The 18,826-nt window shown below is 41.7% G+C and overlaps 1 protein-coding gene across 2 annotated transcripts in view; it reads right to left on the reverse strand.

Moving 5' to 3' along the window:
- The window catches only part of LOC121546266 (synapsin-3), a 139,137-nt gene that overhangs the window by 18,683 nt on the left and 101,628 nt on the right, over positions 1-18,826 (reverse strand). For both annotated transcript variants that reach the window (XM_041857433.2, XM_041857434.2), the window contains exons 7-10: positions 12,947-13,009; positions 8,205-8,347; positions 7,054-7,128; positions 6,735-6,837 (exon numbers count right to left, since the gene is read on the reverse strand). In XM_041857433.2, coding sequence (XP_041713367.1) covers positions 6,735-6,837; positions 7,054-7,128; positions 8,205-8,347; positions 12,947-13,009 — 384 coding nt within the window. The remainder of the gene's footprint in view (positions 1-6,734; positions 6,838-7,053; positions 7,129-8,204; positions 8,348-12,946; positions 13,010-18,826) is intronic.

The raw sequence follows: 18,826 nt of genomic DNA on the forward strand, positions 1-18,826 counted from the left end.
GCTGCCCAGCAGCCCAAAATAAACCCAGCCAGAGGTTGTTATGGGGTGATAGGCTGTGATAATGTCTGTCGCACAGAGGCACTTATTGTACTACTCATTGGGTGGTTCTCCCAAGTCAGTGGCTTGGTAGTGATCTAACTGCAGGTGCTTTAACCCTTGAAATTGGGCAAGGGTTTTTGTTTCTCTACAATCAAGTGTAAAAGGTTACAGTACAACATAGTTCTACTAGTTCCAAAACACAAATGCCTCAAACGGGCTGAATCTTAATATGATCTATTCATCTATTAAGACATTACATCAACCTAGCATTCCTCTTCTCCAAACACATTTTTAACTAGAAGACACAAAGACCACTGGGAATGCGATGATCATTTGTGACTCGTTTAAGGAAACTAGGTGTATGTCGCGCGTCACTACTTCACAGGAGAGGCATTTTAAGGTAAACATTAATTTTTTATCAAAATGCGTTTTTGGGCAGAAATGCCTTCTGGAACATGTGAACTTTAATGTGCTTTAATAACAAACTTGTATGCCATCTGTAAATAGGAATACAATTGTTAAATTACGAGCCAAGTTGGTTTAGCTACGGAAAAAGACAGGAACCTACCGCTAGCCATGATTGGCTGAGATAATGGATAGGCTGGACATGCCAAGAGATGAGTTCGGATTGGTCTGCCATGTATCACACTTCTGTCTATAACATGAGCTGCTCAGTGTGTGTAGGTAATCCTTTCTAGCGTTGCTTTCTTGAAATATATCATGAAGAACTGCAAAAGTGTTGCTCTCCACTTTCTGGAGGGACAAGTTTTTAAATCAGTAGAATGCCTGGTGGAAGCAGAGTATGATAGCTAAGGAGATGGAGAAAATGATGCTGTTTGATTGCAAATATGCAGAGGGAGTCGAAAAGAGAACACACAGAAGGCTTTTTGTATAGAACACCTGTGTCCAGATTACATCTTCAAACTAAGGGCAACTATGGCATCCGAGACAGAGGGGGAGAAGTGTTCATCCATGTACACGGGTAAAATAGTCTAGCTAGCTACATTTTCAGATATTACACATTTCTAATTTTAAAAAAAGTCGTTTTCATTGCAAGTTATAGCGTACTGTTAGCTAGCTAGCTAACGTTAGCTGGCTGGCTCGCTAGCTAACATTACGTGTATGATCTGTGTAGTAATATTATTCATATCGCAGAGCCATTTGCATTGCTAGTTATAGCCAAATGTTAGCTAGCTAGCTAACATTGAACCTAGTTGGTTAGCTACCTGCAGATTCATGCACGGTATTAACGTTATGAGTTGGGATTATGGTTCATTGTTTAGCTAGCCTGCTACATGTCTAAACAAAAGACTCCTATGCAAGTACCCATTTCACTGTACCGTTTACACCTTCTGTATCCTGTGCATGTGACAAATAAACTTTGATTTTATTTGATATAGTGTGTGTTTACCAGAGACGGTAATGTGAAGAACAATATGACCTGCACAAAAGTCAAATTAGGATATAACATTAGGCCAACGAGACAGTGTCCAAGTTCTAGAATTCTCCGGTAGAATGCCCTGCTTTTATTTCGTCACACTTACAAACGAAAGTTATTTTCTGTAATTAGCTCACCATTAACTTGTAAATAATGACTGTTGTGAGTTTATTTTCCTGTAATAATGAATACAAATTAGCTAAAGTTAAGACGTTGTCAGCTATATGATATGGTCATTATTTGAACTAGCTAGCCAGCTAACTTAATGTTAGCTAGCTAGCTAACAAGCTATAAACGAACCAAAACATTGTTTAGAAAGTTGCTTTTAGTTGCCTGGTTTGCTAGATTGACATATACTAAATTCATTTTTAAACGGACGGGTTTATTGGTGTTAAAATACACCTGTTATGCTATTTTGGACCACCAGAATGCTGATGTCATGCAGCCTGTCGTTTTTGTGTTTATACTTTTTCATAACGACAATCACAAGTTTGATGTCGGACAACAATAAAATGTTCATGATGTCACTGCGACAACTGTCTACATACATGTCAATAGACTTAGTATAAACCAGCCTTTAGTCTTAAAATCTTTGTTTAGTATACTACCCTACTTACTCTGTTTTGCACATGGCCTCACACGTGAATCCTTAAAGAGATGGGTGGGGCTTAAGAGGGTGTGAACGATGCTGAATGGGTGTAAACAAAGAAGAGCTCTCCAGTAGGTGTACCAAAACATTCAAGAGCCATTTTCTCAAAAATGGGGTTACAAGTTTATCAACTTTCAAAGCAGAATTACTTTCCCATTGTTCCTCAACTGTAGTGTATGATATACCATTTTCTACCTCTGAGTCTCCACTTTTATCCAATGTAAAAAAAAAAAATCGAGCCGGTCGGTCACATTTATCAGTTAAATACAGTGCCTATAGAAAGTCTACAACCCTTTGAACTTTTTCCATTTTGTTGCGTTACAAAGTAGAATAGAAATAGATTTTAATTGTAAATGTTGTAATGGAAAAGTGAAATTAAAATTAGACACATTTATACAAATTAATAAAAATTCAATAACTAAAATAGTTGTTGCATAAGTATTTATTCAAGCAAGCCTAAATTAGTGCAGAAGTACAATTTGGCATAACAAATCACATAAGTTATTTGGACTCAAACTATGTGAAATTATTTTTTAAGGACTACCCCTTCCTCTGTCCTCCATACATACAACATCTGTAAGGTCACTCAGTCAAGTATTGAATTTCAAGCACAGATTCAACTACAAAGACCAGGGAGCTTTTCGAAAGCCTCCTAAAGAAGGGCAGTGATTGGTAGATGGGTAACAATAACAAATCAGACATTGAATATATTTTTAAGCATACACAGACATCAAAGATGCAGTCATCCTTCTGAACTGAGCTGCAGGAAGAAAACTGCTTAGGGATGTCACCATGAGGCCATTGGTGATTTTAAAACAGCTACAGAGTTCAATGGCAGTGATGGGAGAAAACTGAGGATGGATCAACAACATTGTAGTGACTCCACAATAATGACCTAAATTACAGAGTGAAAAGAAGAATACAAATATACTGAATAAAAATATGCATATGTATGCAGGTAACAGAAAATGGAACCGACAGAGAGGGCTGCCTTGCTTTTAGCTCTTAGGAAACTTTGGACTGTGGGCTCTTCTTCTCTGTGGCCAACGTGAGTAAGACATTTAAGCGTGTTAACCCTCGCAAGGCTGCCGGCCCAGATGGCATCCCTAGCCGCATCCTCAGAGCATGTGCAGACCAGCTGGCTGGTGTGTTTACGGACATAATAATCTCTCCCTATCCCAGTCTGCTGTCCCCACATGCTTCAAGATGGCCACCATTGTTCCTGTACCCAAGAAAGCAAAGGTAACTGAACTAAATGACTATCGCCCTGTAGCACTCACTTCTGTCATCATGAAGTGCTTTGAGAGACTAGTCAAGGATCATATCACCTCTACCTTATGTGCCACCCTAGACCCACTTCAATTTGCTTACTGCCCCAATAGATCCACAGATGATGCAATCACCATCACACTGCCCTATCCCATCTGGACAAGAGGAATACCTACAGTGGGGAGAACAAGTATTTAATACACTGCCGATTTTGCAGGTTTTCCTACTTACAAAGCATGTAGAGGTCTGTAATTTTAAAAAACGTATGATCTCTGTAATTGCAAACAAAGGTTTCTGTACCAAATATTAAGTTCTGCTTTTCTGATGTATCAAATACTTATGTCATGCAATAAAATGCAAATTAATTACTTTAAAATCATACAATGTGATTTTCTGGATTTTTGTTTTAGATTCTGTCTCTCACAGTTGAAGTATACTTATGATAAAAATTACAGACCTCTACATGCTTTGTAAGTAGGAAAACCTGCAAAATCGGCAGTGTATCAAATACTTGTTCTCCCCACTGTATGTAAGAATGCTGTTCATTGACTATAGCTCAGCATTCAACACCATAGTACCCTCCAAGCTCATCATTAAGCTCGAGGCCCTGGGTCTGAACCCCGCCCTGTGCAACTGGGTCCTGGACTTCCTGACGGGCCGCTCCCCAGGTGGTGAAGGTAGGAAACAACACCTCCACTTCGCTGATCCTCAACACGAAGGTGCACGCTCAGCCCCCTCCTGTACTCCCTGTTTACCCATGACTGTGTGGCCAAGCACGCCTCCAACTCAATCATCAGACAACACAACAGTAGAAGGCTTGATTACCAACAATGACGAGACAGCCTACAGGGAGGAGGTGAGGGCTCTGGGAGTGTGGTGCCAGGAAAATAACCTCTCACTCAACGTCAACTAAACAAAGGAGATGACAAACTGAAATGGTCCACCCACACAGACAGTGTGGTGAAGAAGGGGCAACAGCGCCTCTTAAACCTCAGGAGGCTGAAGAAATTTGTCTTGGCACCTAAAACCCTCACAAACTTTTACAGATGCACAATTGAGAGCATCCTGTCGGGCTGTATCACCGCCTGGTACGGCAACTGCACTGCCTGCAACCGCAGGGCTCTCCAGAGGGTGGTGCAGTCTGCCCAACGCATCACCGGGGGCAAACTACCCGCCCTCCAGGACACCTACAGCACCCGATGTCACAGGAAGGCCAAAAAGATAATCAAGGACCACAACCACCCGAGCCACTGCCTGTTCACCCCACTATCATCCAGAAGGGGAGGTCAGTACAGGTGCATCAAAGCTGGGACCGAGAGGCTGAAAAACAGCTTCTATCTCAAGGCCATCAGAGTGTTAAATAGCCTTCACTAGCACATTAGAGGCTGCTGCCTATATACATAGATTAGAAATCACTGGCCACTTTAATAAATGGAACACTAGTCACTTTAATAATGTTTACATATATTGCATTACTCATCTCATATGTATATACTGTATTCTATACTATTCTACTGTATCTTAGTCTATGCCGCTCTGACATTGCTCATCCATATATTCATTTATATATTCTTAATTCAATTTCTTTACTTAGATTTGTGTGTATTGGGTATATGTTGTGAAATTGTTCGATATTACTTGTCTGATACACAAGCATTTCGCTACACCCACAATAACATCTGCTAAACACGTGTATGTGACCAATAAAATTTGATTTGATTTGAAAAGGGCACTAAAGTAATACTGTAGAAAAACACAGCGAAAGAATACACTTTTTGGCCTAAATGCAAAGCCTTATGTTTGGGGCTAATCCAACACAACACATCACTTGGTAACTGCCTCCTTACTTTCAAATATGGTGGTTGCTGCATCATGATATGGGTGTGCTTGACATTGGCAAAGACTGGGGAGTTTTCAGGATGAAAAGAAATGGGATGGAGCTAAGCACAGGCAAAATCCTAGAGGAAAATCTGCTTCAGTATGCTTTACACCAGACACTTGGAGAGGAATTCACCTTTCAGCTGGACAATAACCTACAACACAAAGCCAAATCTACACTGGAGTTGCTTACCAAGAAGACCGTTAAAGTTTGAGTGGTCAAGTTACAGTTTTGATTGAAATCTGCTTGAAAATCAATGGCAAGACTTGAAAATTGCTGTCTAGCCATGATCCCCAAACACCTTGACAGAGCTTGAAGAATTTTGAAAAGAATAATGGGCGAATATTGCACAATACAGGTGTGCAAAGCTCTTATTAGACTTACCCAAGAAGACTCACAGCTGTAATCGCTGGGAAAAGGTGTTTCTAACATGTATTGTCTCAGGGGGTGAATACTTATCTAATCAAGATATCTTAGTGTTTTATTTTCCATTCATCTTAAAAATTATTTTAAAAAAATCTTCCACTTTGACATTCAAGTGTTTTGTGTAGATCGTTGACGAAAAATAAAAATTAAATCAATTTTAATCACACTTTGTAACATAATAAAATGTGAAGAAATCCAAGGGGGGTGTAGACTTTCTATAGGTACTGTAAGTGTACCACAACTCATTCCAATGATAAGATCTCTGTTTCTCACCATGTCGGTCTGTCTGTCTGTCTATCTGACCCTTGAGTTTTACAGGTTTGAACACAGATGGTCCTCCCCACAGAATTGAACACTATATTTCATCTCTACGGTCCTCCCTATATCCTTTCCTCCGTTCTGCTATTTGAACCAACTGAGGAAAACGAATGAACTTCAGAAAAGCTGTGTTCCTCAGGTATCTATGACTTCAGACAAACATACAAACAGACAGAGCTAGACAGACAGACAGACGGACAGACGGACAGCGTGGGCAGCCTGCTAGCCATGCCTTTGTTTGAATTCAGATTGTTGTGTTTCATTGCTCAGACTCAGACTGATCATGCCTGATCTATCCTGGCTGCGCCCTCTTCCTCCACCATCGCCCGCCAACTCGTCTGTCAATGCAATCGATTACTTCATGATGACTTTGAAAATGATATCGCCCACCAGAGATATCTGATTTAATCAACATATTTCTGGAATTGACATGATCTTTCATCATCATCCATTGTTACTCTATTTAAAGAGTTTATTATAACTTGTGCAATTCAACTGGGTTAGCATCCACGTTGAACACCACATGTTGTCTGAATGTTCTTCAGAATATTTGACAACTACAATGTATGTTGGCTAATATTTTTTAGGCACACATACACTGATCATGATATGGTCTGTCTGTTTGTTTGAGATGTCTTGTTTTTTTTACCCTGAAGGAGAAGGCCTAGAGATACTGTTCCATTTGCTTATACAGTACTTGCTAAGAATGAACTGACCTCGATAATGTAGTCGTTACCATCTTTTCCGTGGACGGCTTTCACAGCACAGATATCAAGGCCCCCAAACATCTCGGCACAGGAGTCCACCCACAGACGATATCTAGAACACAGTGAAATCCACAATTGATAAGTCATTGTCAATTACAAAACATACTTTTTCAGTGAAAAACAACTTTTGGTAACACTTTACTTAAAGCCTACAGCTATAATGCTATATAAAAAAACACAATAATAAATAAAAAAACATCTATAAGCTTTCATAATTTCTTATAATAAGGCTTATATGTTATGTCTAACAAAGTGTCTATAGGCTTACCTGTCTGTCATAGCGATCTGTTCCAACATGGCTGAGCCTGTGTTAGCCTTCCAGTTGCCTGAGATGGACGTCCTCCTAGAAAAGGTGAAATCAAATCAAAGAGAAAATCAAGGAAATTAATCAGGCATTCAGCTATCCTCTGGACCGGAATGGAAAGCAATGGTCAGCTAGCTTAGTCATTGTGTTTGTTTTTGTAGTTCAACAGAAGACCCTGGGGGGGAAATGTTATAGTTGAATTCTACATTGATGATGATTGCAATGTACGCCGAGGAAATAAGTTGAGATAAGGAAGTAAATTCGACTCCTCTCATTCAAGCAATAATTGTTTGGATTGAGAGACATGAAAGTAGAAAGGGCGTAGATCCACACTTTCATTGTAACTGTACATGTTGTTTTAAATTTACTGCACAAGGTCTGTTGTATTCAAGAGGGTGCTTTCAGCATTTGAAATTGAAGTGGCTGGTTACTCAGAGAAGATAACATCAGTTCAAGCTGAGATTGAGCCTATAAGGCTGAAGTTGCCCAGTGGTCACAGTCACGTTGGCTGATGCTGTCACTTCCCTCTGGGAGAGAGAATGGAATGCCAGTGCAGGGTGCAACACTGGTTGTTGTCCCGGGGTAGAGAAGGAAGTGCTGTGGTGTGGGTGAGCCCTGCACGGCTCCACTGAGTGGGAAGGGTGTACATTTACATTTTAGTCATTTAGCAGATGCTCTTATCCAGAGCGACTTACAGGAGCAATTAAGGTTAAGTGCCTTGCTCAAGGGCACACCGACAGATTTTTCACCTAGTCGGCTCGGGGATTAGAACCAGCGACCTTTCGGTTACTGGCACAACGCTCTTAACCACTAAGCTACCTGCCGCCCCCACTAAGCTACCTACTATGGGCCTCTTCCCACACTCACATTGGTATGAAAGCTGGACTATTCTAAGGTCTGTCTCTGTCTCTCTATCCATCTCTCTCTTTCTCTCCGTCTCTTTTTGTTTCCCTTCATCTGTCTCTGTTTCCATGTCTATCTCTCCCCCTCCCTCTCTCTGGTAAAGTCATTCACATGCAAGCCATATAGTTTCATTCTAGTCACATTCATTCCTGACATGTCCAAGTCACAGACAAAACCCAGTGTACACAGCATAGAGACTACATCATACTTACATGTAGGCCTTGTAGTTGTTGCCGATTTTCTGGATCCTGATGTCGTACTTGGACAGGACGTAGGGCTCAGAGGTGGCATAGGTTCTGGCCAGCGCCACCACACTGGTAATATCCTGGAAGTCAAGTTCGTTCTCCACTTTGATCTGAAACAGGCCACTAATTAGTTAATCGGCAGGAAGATATGCCTAATTGGTGCTTTTTGATGGTTAATTACCAAGCATGCTATAAAAGCAATGAGACAGGAGCTGAAGTAGACTGTTAGAATCCCACAGGAATGTAAATCCAACACAGACAGGATAATGAAAAGCTTCCTCTCTGGAAAATTTTAGGATTTTAGGAGCTGCACGTTTCTCACACCCATGAGACCATCAGGTACACAGTGACTTCATATACAGACATTACAGTAATAATTGATTGCATTTACAGCGCATTCGGAAAGTATTCAAACCCCTTGAATTTTTCCACATTTTGTTACGTTACAGCCTTATTCTAAAATTGATTTAAAAAAATATCTTTCATAAATCTACACACAATACCCCATAATGACAAAGCAAAAACAGGTTTTTAGAAACAATTTCTAATCCTATCTGCAGATCCTCTCAAGCTCTGTCAGGTTGGATGGGGAGCGTTGCTGCACAGCTATTTTCAGGTCTCTCCAGAGATGTTCGATCGGGTTCAAGTCCGGGCTCTGGTTGGGTCACTCAAGGACATTCAGAGACTTGTCCCGAAGCCACTCCTGCGTTGTCTTGCTTAGGTTCGCTGTCCTGTTGGAAGGTGAACCTCTCTGTACTTTGCTCCGTTCATCTTTTCCTCGATCCTGACTAGTCTCCCAGCTGAAAAACATCCCCACAGCATGATGCTGCCACCACCATGCTTCACCTTAGGGATGGTGCCAGGTTTCCTCCAGACGTGACGCTTGGCATTCAGGCCAAAGAGTTCAATCTTGGTTTCATCAGACCAGAGAATCTTGTTTCTCATGGTCTGAGAAACTCCAAGCGGGCTGTCATGTGCCTTTTACTGAGGAATGGCTTCCGTCTGACCACTCTACCATAAAGGCCTGATTGGTGGAGTGCTGCAGAGATGGTTGTCCTTCTGAAAGGTTCTCCCATCTCCACAGAAGAACTCTAGAGCTCTGTCAGAGTGACCATCACCTCCCTGACAAAGGCCCTTCTCCCCCGATTGCTCAGTTTGGCCTGGCGGCCAGCCCTAGGAAGAGTCTTGGTGGTTGCAAACATTTTCCATTTAAGAATGATGGGAGGCCACTGTGTTCTTGGGGACCTTCAATGCTGCAGAAATGTTTTGGTACTCTTCCCCAGATCTGTGCCTCGACACAATCCTGTCTCGGAGCTCCACGGACAATTCCTTCGACCTCATGGTTTTTGCTCTGACATGCACTGTCAACTGTGGGACCTTCTATAGACAGGTGTGTGCCTTTACAAATCATGTCCAGTCAATTGAATTTACCACAGGTGGACTCCAATCAAGTTGTAGAAACATTTCAAGGATAATCAATTGAAACAGGATGCACCTGAGCTCAATTTCGAGTCTCATAGCAAATGGTCTGTATACTTATGTAAATAAGGTATTTCCGGTTTTTGTTTTATATACATTTGCAAAAATGTCTAAAAACCTGTTTTCGCTTTGTCATTATGGGGTATTGTGTGTCGATTGATGAGGATTTTTATTTATTTAATCTATTTTAGAATAAGGTTGTAACATAACAAAATGTTGTAAAGGTCAAGGGGTCTGAATACTTTCTGAATGCACTGTATATAGCACGTTTCCACTTACAGTAGGTGCTCAAATGTGCTTTACATAGTAAGGGAGTAAACTCAACTCTTCCACCACTAATATGCTAGACAACATTTTGATGGAAATGACAAACAGTAGCTAAATTCAATTGATCCACAACTTATCCAAAGAGAACAAACAGTACAATTCTGTAGATTCCTTTTTCATACAGTACAGTAAACGCTAATCTACAGTATCTTTTGTCTTTTTAATGTAAACATGTTTGATTAAATATAATAACTGACAGGCACACTAAGCCTAAGACACCCAATTACCAACCAGATCTGTCTGTATTGATAGCTGTTGAAAGAGGGAAACTCCCTTAGACCATGGGAAAAGGGGCAAAGTAGTAGTAGACAGCCATAAATCCATATGATGTATGATGATAGCAGCCAGAGTCCTGGACATTCCCTTCATATTCCCTCCATTGACTCTCATTATTATCTCTCTGGCTGTTATCGTTGGCACTATGATTCATTCACCATGCGGTGGGAGTCGGTGGGAACAGTGAGGGGCTGTCGTGGACAGGGACGGACTGGACTGATGCTCTCACTTTCCCACCCACACTCCTCTCTCCTTTCAGCTCATCGCTTCTTCTCTCCAGTGGCCCAATTCACAAGTGAGATGGAGAGGTCTACTATGGTAAAGATATAGGGGAGGAGTTTGCCCACTTTTTGGATCAGGCATTTCATTCTCTGTTTGTCGTAACTACTCTAAGATTCTTACTTAGCATCTTGAGTATGTTTGACAGAGGTGGAGGTAGCTAGACAAGGGGGAAATGGTTTTCCTCTGTTCATATGAGGAAAGTATTTGTGTACTTGGCTACCCACTGTGGTTCCAAAGGTATAACCCAATACCTCTGGAGAGCCAGAGAAAAAGGAGCCAAACCATGGTGTAAATACGAGAAGCCTTGCAGAGAATAAGGTGAACCATTGAGTAAATAAAGTAAACCATAATACTGGAAGCAGAAACCATAAGGTAATTAAGAGGGTATGTACTGGTAGTTAGATCAAGAGCTGGGTGAGGTGGAAAGCAATGTGATTCTGGACACTGCCCAGTTTCAATGGTTGAGAAATATTCTCCAGTGTCTGCTAAGTCTGTCTACCCTTTAGTGAGCCATTCTCAACTCCCCCAACCAGGATTAACTCCTCCATGTGATGGACAGGCTGTATAGGTCTCTTTCTGATATCTGATATCATAAAAAAAAAAAAAAAAATGGATTGACGTTAGACTAGGATGGGGAGATAGAAGTAACCAATCATTAACTTTTTTTTACAGTACTCACCTTGTCATCCTAAAAGATTTGGCCGTAACATTGCATTTCGGCTACAAATCATGGCTACAAATCATAAAGAACCGTTGAAGTGAAAACACTCTGCACTTTATGACGTAAATGTAAAATGTAAATTACATGTCATCAAATTAGGTTAAGCAAACGTAGTGTTAAAACAACTGAAAATCGTAACACTGGCCATAGTCCTAGTCCCAATTCCACAACTCCAGATACATTCATTTTAACCAATGTCTTTTGTCAAGAGTCTCTCAGCTCAACTTAAAAGCCATGTGAAGCACTTGAATGGCCTACATCCAGACCCTCTTCTCTCCCCCAGTTCTCAGTCCACTGTGAGGTCAGGGGGGTTAAATGAGGTCCTGGTCTACAATGGGCCTATGCTAAGTGATCCAGAGGGCATGTGGGAACTCTATAGCACTCCAGGTTCCTGTAAAGGAGGAAACCCAACCCAGCCCTTCAGATGAAAAGGGGGGATAAACTTATAGGAAGTGCTTCCCCCTGTGTACTGTGTGAACGCACAGACTCGGCCCGGGAGGTCCTGTATTATATGTGAGGAGGGCTCCATTTGGGGCTAGTAATCACTCGCTTTGGTTGGCTGTTTACTGAACTGCATGCTGTTGAAAGTGTGTGTGTGTGTGTGTGTTTTTTTTGCTTCCCTGTGTGTTTGCGTGCACGCTGTGGTGGTGCCACTTGCTAATGACCCACTTAGCTAGTTGTTATGCTGCCTGCCCGGTGCCTGGGTGCACCGAGGCGAACAGTCACATGCTTGTTTTAATCCTTGTTGTTATTTACAATGGTCTTATGAGAAAAATAGTATTGGGGTTATGAGGCATGAGACGGCTTCTCTCCAGAGTTTAACATTTTGTATTCAATGGAGGATGGAATTTTATCAAACATGGACTGTAGAACAAAATGGTGAAACAAAGAACAGGAATAAGATATAAGGAAAAATTAAGATATATGCATGTTCAAGCTTTGTATATATTTTGCACTGCTGCTTTACACTGCTGCAGACTCACACTTACAGTAGCATATCCAGGCCTTAATGAGGTAACTAGAAGAGAGGTCTTCAGATCCTGACACTGATCAGCTTGCCGATGCCCATGTCACTCCCATATCTCCTCCCTAACTCCTTATGAACATGTAAACCCCCTGAAAAAGCCCCCAAAGTCCCTTCCTATCAGACAGGCTGTGAGATCATGGGTTTCGACAAGGACCAGATCTAGCTCAGCTTCACACCCTTCTCCACCTCCTCTCTGAGACTGATGGTCTGCTTATGGAAGGGATGTCATGCCATCATCACTCTGGCAAGCTCAGAGATACACACAGAAGAGATAAGGAGCCTGGTCTGTTATGTACAGCTCAACTCCTAACTGCACAGTATGTAATAGGTTAGCATAACAAACACAAACAAATCAAGACTAGACATGCAATGGTGGGGTGGAGAGATGAGCAGCCAGGGAGTGCCCAGACCTTAGTGGTGTGTGTGTGTGTGTGTGTGTGTGTGTGTGTGTGTGTGTGTGTGTGTGTGTGTGTGTGTGTGTGTGTGTGTGTGTGTGTGTGTGTGTGTGTGTGTGTGTGTGTGTGGTGTGTGTGGTGTGTGTGTGTGTGTGTGTGTGTGTGTGTGTGGGGGGGGGATCAACATCGCAGGGAAGCTTACCTTGCCAATGCCGGCGTGGGCATGGCCCATCTTGACTACCACGGGGAATGTTGGTGTTAACACCTGGGAAAGAACAAAGTAGAGTGTTACCACAGTCTGGAAAACCACCGGCAGAGGTCCTAATAACAACTAAATGGATGGAGGGTTTCTCTGAAGAGCAACCTTGATATCGTAATGGTAGCGTGTTAGGACTGTGAAGCAGGGAAACGTTTTAGCGCTACACTGAGGTCCCTATAATAAAAACCAGTATCTATCTATACCTAATATGATTGACAAGGGCTCCAATGACTAGGCTATGATTTAACTGCACTGTGCATGCGAGTGACTGACTAATAAAAGGAAAACACAAGTTCCTCCCCAAACTTAATTGCGAGGCATAGCTCAGACCTGACGTATGGTATAGAATCAAAACCTCATTGAAAAGAGAAAGACTTCTCAAAGACCATTATGGAACTACCACATTGAACTTAAAGCCACACAATTTAGGGAAGCATGAGGTATTTTCTGAAGAATGTTGGTTTATTACACAGAAGAGAAGTTCTGGAAAACGAGAAAGGACGAGACCACAGCTTCTTGGGATGAGTTTAGACAACCCAGCCCCACCGCAGACATCAGGGCTTTCTCATAGCGTGGTGTGCAACGTGAGAGGAGGATGAAACGTCAACAGATTACTTCAAACTTGTTCTTTAAAAACATTCTTGCCACTGATCAATCCCCTGATACCATTGTTAGATGGGGAATGTAATCTAAAGAGAGGGCTTATCCAGTTTGAAACCCCTTTCTAAATCTCCTATTTTTTTCCCCACTTGTTTGAAATGGCACACGGAGATGAGATATAGACTCACTGGAGAGTTTGCGTCATCGTTCTCTATTTAACAGCCCCCTTTAGTTAGACTAGACAGTATCAAAGCCATCACATCAGTTACATGCATTCTGACACATAAATGTATATTACACTAGGCAGACACTAGAGAAACTTGGTCAGTTAACAGTGTTATGGTGGTATTAATAATATAATATGGCATGTCAAGTCGTGATATGGTATGGTAAAAACGGTTAATTTGTCTATAAAGTATTCTTCTGAGGAGTACATTACCTGAACAACATGAATGGGTTTTGTGTGTAACATCACGTAAATTTTTATTGCAGTTGTTGCGGTACAATATAACATAACATCAGCGTTATAAGGTGGGCCTGGGTATAAAAACAGAGACTCTTCCTGACACACACTGAGAGAAAACATTTAGATAAGCAGAGAGATGTTCAGTCAGAGCAGAGGGCACACAGCCAGAGTATGCACACAGCCATGAGCTCAGGCCTGACAGACCTGCTAGGGCAAAGGCAGCTGCTGCTATCGTTTTATCCACCCCTCGTCTGGCTGTCAGTGGACAGGACTGAACAGAACAGAGAAGACCCCTGTCTGGATGTTGTCTTGTTAGTATTTATCTACACAGCGCTCTACTCTTCGACAGATGCGAGGTTGCTAGGACATCAGTGCCAACTGTGTTGAGAGATCTTGAAACCACAGCCCCAAGCTGTACTGGCAAGATAACACAATCTAACTTGCATCCATCATAGGCTGAAATCAACTTTAGTTGGTGTGTGAGTTGGAAGTGTAATTGTGAATTTATAATCCACTTTCAAACAAATATAATCATGACTACACAATCCATTTATACTAGTGAGTCAACCACTTGAAATCCCTAAAAATAGTACAAAGAGCTTCAGAACCCAGATAATAAGTATCCTCTGTTTAGGTGAAACACATTGGCTCATAGAAAGAGAAATTGACTCCTCAATGGATCTCTCAATTCATTATTTAAATTCTGAATAAATAGCTATATACCGATCAACAGTCACTGCCAATTTATGGTAGGTAGCTCCCTTTGTGGTAGGTAGTTCCATTTTTTAAATGGAAATCTCCATCAGTGCCAGAGAAAAGCACATTCACTGAACCGCAGACGCAAGCTGAGTCACTTTGTATTCGGTACATGTGAGCTATGCAGAGGAGGTTTTGGGCGGGCAGATTTGTGGCAGCCAACTCTGTCTGGATGTGTAATCTGCGCATCTCCCAGTCATTCCCATCAATGTGGCGATGACGGGAGACACTGTGTAGGGAAGAGTCCACGTCCTATCTAGTGACTTGCAGAACATCAGAAGGAGGAACAAATAAGTCTGGGCACTAAACCTGGCATAACACCATCTCAGGCTGAGACGTGCTCACTGTTTTGTATTGATTCACTGATGACTTAAGTACACTTTCAACCGCTCGTGGGGGGGACAGGAAACATGTACTGTACAAATATGACATTTGTTAAAACAGGCCAAAGACAATTATTACATATTATTCTATTATTACAGACTCTATGTCACTGACATAGGATGGGGAGTTGTTTTTTCACACACTATGGAAACAATTGTATTAGTCCAGACTGTATTACAGTGGTGATTGATATATCCTTTATAGGTTTTTCAGCAAAACATCCACAAAAAGGTTCCTATCCTTCGTGGGCCTTTAGTGCTTATGCGCTTTCAGACATGTACATTTTGATTTGTCTCAGCTTTTGTTTTCTCACAACTGCATGAATTACTGTATTTGCCTTTCTTGTTCTTACCCAAAAACCATTAACAATGTGTTCAGTATGGTAAAGTAATTGAGAAAACACACACACAAAATCTAATTATATAGCCAGTGATTTCACCAGTCTAGGTTTGGTTTCACAACATGAGGTTGCCGTCATTTACAGTAACGCACCAGACGACCAGGTCTGGCACATAATGGACATGCTTCAGGGAAGCCCATCCTTCGGCCTAAAACACTCGGTTTATATATATATATATATATACAGTACCAGTCAAAAGTTTGGACACACCTACTCATTCCAGGGTTTTTCTTTATTTTTACATTGTAGAATAATAGTGAAGACATCAAAACAATGAAATAACACATATGGAATCATGTAGTAACCAAAAAAGTGTTAAACAAATCGAAATATATTTTATATTTGAGATTCTTCAAATAGCCACCCTTTGCCTTGATGACAGCTTTGCACACTCTTGGCATTCTCTCAACCAGCTTCACCTGGAATGCTTTTCCAACAGTCTTGAAGGAGTTCCCACATATGCTGAGCACTTGCTGGCTGCTTTTCCTTCACTCTGCGGTCCGACTCATCCCAAACCATCTCAATTGGGTTGAGGTCGGGGGATTGTGGAGGCCAGGACATCTGATGCATCACTCCATCACTCTCCTTTTTGGTAAAATAGCCATTACACAGCCTGGAGGTGTGTTGGGTCATTGTCCTGTTGAAAAACAAATGATAGTCTCACTAAGCCCAAACCATATGGGATGGCGTATCGCTGCAGAATGCTGTGGTAGCCATGCTGGTTAAGTGTGCCTTGAATTCTAAAACAATCACAGACAGTGTCACCAGCAAAGTACCCCCACACCATAACACCTCCTCCTCCATGCTTTACGGTGGGAACTACACATGCAGAGAAAAACCCTTGAATGAGTAGGTGTGTCCAAACTTGACTGGTACTGTATATTTTGCGTGTGAAAGTCAGACAAGTGGATCATTTAGGGCCGAAGGCTGTCGTGAATCACACTTCCCTAACCTCCAAACACCTCTGTGTGACATTCTTAAATTCCCCCACTCCCCTCGCCTCACTAAATTATAAAGTTGAGTTCCGTTGGATGTTGGGTCGTTGGCATGCAGACAAATAGATCAAACATAGAATACTTTTTTTCACCAGTCTATTGGACCCTTGGAATTTTCCACAAACTAAAGCTAATTGTCACGTAACATCTGTGCCCAAATAGCAATCCTGAGTGAATCACCACAGTTATAATAGAGGGACCTAAAAAGTTATTTGACTGTTATAATTGCCCAAGGATCATTGTGAAGTAGGGGCCTGGGTCTAATATAATGTACAATGTTACAGTGGTACTGTAGAACATTCATCGTAAAACTTCAGATGTTAGTTGGCAATTAATAAAACAATGAGCGGCTAGACAAAAAGGCGATCTAAGAGAGGTCAAACAAAACACATTCTCGACAACAACATTAGCCCATTAGCCAGGAAAGTGGCCAGACAGTACTTAGATGTACATTGTAAATAGGTACTTATCAAGCTCTGATTCGAGGGGGTAAAGTCATTCTAAGGGGGCTCATCAATTATCCGATGCAACACATGGTGCATCCATTCCCGCATATTTATGATGTTCTAATTTTTATGATGGCCGTTCAAAGCTGCCACATCAAGGAAGCGGACAGCAGCGAAAAGACTTACGCAGATGAGGAGAGGAGGAGAGCAGGGGGACCCTGATCCAGGCCGCTGTTTAAAAAGGCATCGAAACCAAAGACAGCCTGTCCACATAAAACCCTGCCCAAAGATGAACTTGGCCTTGAGAGACGAACGAAGCACACACAAATTACTGACTGTAATCACACACCTGGCCTGAGTGGATTTGATCTGCCCCTTTGAAATCAGCATTGCAAAACCTCAGAACTATTCCCATACTATGTGTGTATGTGCTGTAGTAACTAGAATCAGTGTTCTGCGGCTTGATGAAACAAGATCAAGATCAAACCTGAAAGTTGATTAATATTTTCCATTTAAATTTTAACAGGTAAGTGAATGGATGAATAACTACATATTAGAAACAAGACTGTCAGAACATCCTCTTGTTCATCATGATGGTTATAGAGGTTATTCAGTGGTTTCTCTGAGGTCTTTAATTGTGCTTGGTGTGGTAAATGCACAAGTGTTTGGGCATCAAGAAAACACTCTTAATCTACAGCCAACCATCTATCATTGCCATCTTTAAACCCACACTTACATGTACACTAGATCCTAGGGGTTTGTGATCTTCTTTGTAAGTAAACCACTACACTTTATCATAGCCAAGTCTCTACACAAGATAAACATGCCACGGCCTTTGAAGTTGCACTTCCAGAAAATAATTGAATTAAGTCGTAGACATAACACACCTCTCCCAACGTGATACCGGCATGACACACTGTTCCTAGAAGAGAGAGAGACCAGACGACACACCGTTTAAGTTGTTTTTACAGTAATGGTAAGCCTTGTGCTACCGACCAGCCACCGCAAACTATGCATCGGATGCTCAGTGTATCACATCGTAAGCCATTACAGACTGCTAAAGGGGCATGATAATTATTGTCATGTAATTCAGGGTCATCTGGCTTCCATTAGGATCCATCCTGATCCGAGTGTGTTTCCATGAGGGAAACATCTGTCTGGAAAACAGACAGACAGGCAGACTATATTCAGAGTGGACGTTTCCTGAGAATATTGAACACCAGGTTTGTGATGGAGATGTATTTGATGGTGAAGAGTCTGAACACTTTGGCCAAGGCACCTGCCAATGGTTCATGGGTTCCGAAGTGAGGCAAGGAAGGAGTTAGAAGTAAGCAATGTCCGTGGCACTTCTCATTGAGGCAATCGCTGGTCGTTCAGAGATATTTCAAAGTCATCTTCGGACATCTGCACAGTGTTCTAAGAGATGTTGAGAAAATACTGTGCATAAGGATATGATTCATACTATGTCTTACTGTGTGAACACCTTTAGTTCTAACTGGTGCTCTAATCGAGGAATCAGAATTAATGAAAGGGTACTCTTCATGCCTCCTACTCCAGTTTCCCTTCAAGTGATGATCGAGCAGGTGGTTAACCAATATGATTTAATAACAGAACACGGCCACTACTTCATTCCGAGTTCATCTATTTTAGGTAAACACAGATATGCGTGTAGGCTATGTCTTACCCCCCAATGCATAGCCAAAGTAGAAGAATAAACACTACCACTACCAAAACAGTTGCTATTTCAATCCAGCTTTGCTGTGGTGGTGCGTCATG

The sequence above is a fragment of the Coregonus clupeaformis genome, unplaced genomic scaffold (assembly GCF_020615455.1).
Source record: "Coregonus clupeaformis isolate EN_2021a unplaced genomic scaffold, ASM2061545v1 scaf0013, whole genome shotgun sequence".
In the NCBI taxonomy this organism is placed as follows: domain Eukaryota; kingdom Metazoa; phylum Chordata; class Actinopteri; order Salmoniformes; family Salmonidae; genus Coregonus; species Coregonus clupeaformis.